The 4,626-nt window shown below is 48.3% G+C and overlaps 1 protein-coding gene across 1 annotated transcript; it reads right to left on the bottom strand.

The window, feature by feature from the left end:
- Positions 1-1,303: 1,303 nt before the first annotated feature.
- LOC116497537 (somatostatin-2-like) lies at positions 1,304-4,305 on the bottom strand. Its single transcript, XM_032201328.1, has 2 exons — positions 4,204-4,305; positions 1,304-1,507 (listed from the first exon to the last, which is right to left on the bottom strand). Exons 1-2 carry the CDS (start codon positions 4,303-4,305, stop codon positions 1,304-1,306), a joined length of 306 nt encoding a protein of 101 aa, XP_032057219.1.
- Positions 4,306-4,626: the final 321 nt, after the last annotated feature.

Below are 4,626 nucleotides of genomic sequence, written 5' to 3'. Positions count from 1 at the left end.
AGCTGGAAGAAAACAGGCTGGCTGCTGATTAATCCAAAACGCTGCTTGGAGATGGGAGACCTCGTGGTCGCCAGCCTCCAAAAACAGAATGTAAAGGCTCAAAACCAAGCCACTACAAATAATTGCCTTCTACTTCTCACCAGTGGCCAGTCAGGCTATGCAGGCAGGCTCAGCAACTTGTCTTCTTTGTGTGACCATTTCCAGAAATACAACACAGCACCCCAACACAAACTGCTACTACTAAGCATTTAAGCAAATGGAGCAACTGAATGCCGTGTGTCTCTCTGCCCCAAGGTATTCCTGCAAATCAGACCTAAAGATGCAAGAACAGGACCCCAGCCGCCTCCTACAAATCCCTCAAACACATCTACCTATAAAATCTGTACAATTCCAAAATGGAGCTTCACCAAGTTCCTCAGTGACCCAAAAGAAGCAAAGCCACATTCCTTACTGCTGTGGAGACAGCAAAGGGCACCCAAGAAGAGGAGCAGCAGCAATGTGGAGTTTTGTGAGTTTTTTTAAGACAAGGTGACAGGACTCCAAGAAACCGTGAGAGAACCAGAGTCGAGCCTGGCTCATGGGATTACTCCAGCCCAGTTCAGATGCAGAGCCCAACATTTCAGACACACTTACAGCCAAAGGGCACCAGGGAGCTGCTCTCAAGACAACCTGGTGACACACCAAAGGCAGGCCAGGGCCAGGCCCTCCTCCCACAGCCCCAGCCACCCCTCTGCCACATCCCCCTGCCACCATGAAGATGGGAGCATCCCCCCCCCGACTACAGCCAGTATAGAAAAGGGCAAAAGGGGGCTGCTCTCCTACATACCCAGGCTTAAACCAACCTCTGTGGCACCTTTTCCTGACTGGGGACTCCCTCAGAGGGCTCAGTCATCTCCCACACTGCTGCTGCCCATGCACTGCCAGGGCAAAGCCACTTCCTGGGCCTTACCCCACCACAGCAGGGCTGCACACACACACCTGGTCCCTCGGAGGATGAGGAAGCAGCTGTGGGAGCCTTAAGGACTGGGGAGAGAAAGAGCCTCGGCCCCACCACCCACCCTGAGCCCCATCATGGCTGTGAAGCCCCCTTTCAAAATGGCCGCCTCCCCACACGGCCACCTCCCAAAATGGCGGCCTCCTCCTATGGCCCCCCCAGCCCCAGCAGGGCGCAGAGAGGCAGACACGAGTCCCCGAGGCGCCATGCTTTATTCTCAGGGGTGCAGGAGTAAAGGAAGGGAGCTCGGGGGATGGGATGGGTGTTCACAGGTGGGCAGGGAGCCCAGCGGGGCCAGGCAGGGTGGCACTAGCAGGAGGTGAAGGTTTTCCAGAAGAAGTTTTTACAGGGGGCCTTGCGGTCCCGCTGCGAGAGCTGGGCCAGTCGCCCCAGCGTTGCCCGCTCCTCCTCCAGCTTGCCCTCTTCTTCAAGGTCCGGGGAGGCCACGTCCACGCTCTCCAGCAGCCCCGCCAGCATCTTCAGTATGGCATCTTTCCGCAGTTTGGTCTGCTCCTGTGGGCAGAGAGGAGGGGAAGGTGACAGAGGTCCCAGCCCTTGCACAGACACCCCCCAGGTAATTTGCAGAGTTCACCCAGGGAAGGCGTATGTACGTTGATGTAACTGGAAAGGAGCTGCTAACAAATAGGCACAAATTAGCTGTAAAGTCCCTTGCTGCCTGTGCTAATTAAATTCCAGTGAATGCCAAGCTGCCTTCTCTCCTAGTAAGCCCAGGCTCCCTTCACTGTCCTGACTGTCCAGCATCCATTCTGGGAAGGTCAGGGAAGAGGCACAGAATACTGAGCAGTGTTAAATTGAGCACATTGGGGACCACAACCCACCACAAAATGCTGAGAATTCAATGTAACACAGGGGAGGGTCAGGTACTCTCTAACCACGCTCTCTGTTGGCACCAGCATTTGCTAAGGACCATTTGGTGAGCTTATAAGGTGGACAAACACAGGCAGAGGCAATTGTATTGAGTTTCCTTCACAGAATGTTTACGGATATTTTTGAAGCATTTTCTTAGCACTAATTACTAAACTTGTTTCCACACAAAGAGAAATTAGATGTTATGTTTGTAGCAGCAGAAAAGATAAAAGCCAGTCTGTGCCCATCCTGGGTTCCTAGTCCTGCGCTGAAAGTACAGAAATGTCTTGAACCTTAGGGAGGTGGGCTGGGACATGGGAACTCGGCTAAATGTGTCTCCTGGGTCATGTCTTCCTCATAAGCTGCTTTCCTAGCTGTAAGTGCTATATTTTGAAATAACCTGCTCCAAGTAGAGCCACAGACGAGCCCTGTGACGTTAAAAGCCATCTGCTAAAGATTCAGCTCCTTAGTGAAGAGAAATGAAGTAGCTATACTAAAACTCTCAGGAGATGAACTAGCTGCTTCAGACTCAGGGGTGGCAGAGCTCAGCCGGCTGTTAGAGGATATTCCTTATGCATGATCGGCTGTGGCTGTTAGTGAAATGAGACAGCTCTTCCCCACACCAATCCATTGCTAACATCCTTTCTGTTTTTTTGCTTTTCTTGAGTTGCATGAGATGAAGACTCTTTGGAAGCAGCTGGAGACCTTAGCACTGATGGGTTATGGCACACCTTTGGGTAGCTACGCACTCAATTCCCTGTACTGCTTCCACCAGCACATCAGAACGTACAGATCTTTCTTTTGCACTGTTATGCATTTCATGGTAGTTTATACATAGAATTCTGATATTCTTCATACTTAAACCATTTGTTTGAGTTACAGTCTGCAGTGGTGACTGTAGACATTGCTTCAATGGTATTTAAGATTTTTTTATCAGTTTGCAGAATGCTCTAAAGAGAATCATTATATCTATTTTGATAGATACTGAAGTCATTATTTTGTAAGAAATCTTGTAGAAGACAGAGTCATTACACTTGAATACATTTTTTATCAGAGCCTTACTTACCGATTTGTTCTATATAACTTGTTTCTTTTTTTCCTGGCAGCTAGCATTTCCTCCAGATAGAGTTCACTTTTTAAGCACTGGATTCATTGCTGTAAGAATGTACAGCTGAAAGTTTACAGTTATCCCCAGAAGGGTTAATCCCAGCCAGCTGCAGAAGCCCTGATCTCTAGCAGAAAGCTATCCCTAGCACCTCACCCTGTATGTTTCTTTCTTACAGCCAGTTTTGTTGTTAATGGGATGTGAGACCACTCCTAAAGCAGCAAGACACTGATGCATGAGCTGGAGCCAGCGCTAAGACAGAAAGAATGATATGGTTACACACAAAGGAGAAGTTAGTGCCTTTGAAACCAACATTGGGATCCTTCACTTGTCAGGGTAGCTCCTATTGAGGACTGAAAATACAGCAGTATTACAGATACAGCTGTGAACTGGAGCGGCAGAGTGCGACTGAACACAGCTCAGAGGAACCTCAGGGATGGCAAGGAACAAGCAGGTGAGAAAACTGCGGGGCAAGGGCAAGCAGCACAGAGCACTCGCTTGTGATAACGATATGCTATTGTTTCCTACCCCTTTGGCCTCTTAGGGAAATAGTCCAGCAAAACAAAGTTATTATAGTGCTGTAGCTATTATAACATTAGAGTTTTGCCAGTTGGTAGGATAATTATATTGCTATAATAAGTTCTGCCACTGCACAGAGCTGTGCTGGTTCAGAGTGTAATTATTCTAGCAGAACTATGTCGGTATAACTCCCATTGTGAATACTACTCTGGAAAAAGCAATTTTATTCTGATATAATTACTTCATTTATTATTCCTCTGTTACTTTCCTACTGAACCCATCTTTTAAACATTTGTCCTTCCCATGAGTCCTATTTAAAATATCATCTCCCTTGATCATTTTACCAATTATGTATCTTTTCTCTCCCTCCCTAGTACTCCGCTTCATTCTCTCATGATCTTTCAGCAATCTTATTTTCTCCTTCTCCATCTCCTTTCTGCTCTGTTCTCTTTGCCAGTTTTTCCTTAGTTTAGACTTCACTTTTACAGATCTCTGAAGTCTGCCCTGGTACCTTTCCTAAATAAACTGGCTAGTAAGCTGTAGTAACAACCCCTGCTTCAGCAGTGCATGAAGCTCTGTAGTGCCTTGAAATACAAAAAGGTGGAAGTGCTTACATCAGGTAAAGCCCAGTTGCCCTTTTTACCCCTCCCCTGGCTTCAGCTTGCTTCTGCATGCTCCCATCCCACCCAGCCTCCTGCACAGGGTGCATTATACTCACCCTACTGTTCTGTAATGCGAGTCTCTCTTCTCCGGGCAGTGCAGTGGCTCTCACGCTCCACACCAGCAGCAGAACGGACACCAGGCTGGCCACCAGCTGCATGATGTACAGGCTGTGACTACCGTGCTGAATTAGGAAGACTGGGAGAGGGAGCTGTTTCTGGGCTCTCTTCTGCCTCAGACAATGGCTGCAGCCCCTTTTATAGCCCTCCCCCTAGCCCAGTGGGTGACGCAAACAATTAAGTCTATATCAAAGGCAAATTAGACTTTGGAGAGGTTGTTAACACTTGGCTGCTTGAGTGGGATACTTCAGTGCCTCTGGGCTTTCCATGTGCCAGACCTGTAGACACTGAGGAAGCAAAGGTTTGGGACTCTCCAGTAACATGCTGTTTCTTCACCCCCACAAATTGTAGGCACTATCTGT

The sequence above is a fragment of the Aythya fuligula genome, chromosome 21 (assembly GCF_009819795.1).
Source record: "Aythya fuligula isolate bAytFul2 chromosome 21, bAytFul2.pri, whole genome shotgun sequence".
NCBI classification, from domain to species: domain Eukaryota; kingdom Metazoa; phylum Chordata; class Aves; order Anseriformes; family Anatidae; genus Aythya; species Aythya fuligula.
The sequence above is the reverse complement of the archived record's forward strand: the minus strand, read 5'-3'. Positions and strand labels throughout refer to the sequence as shown.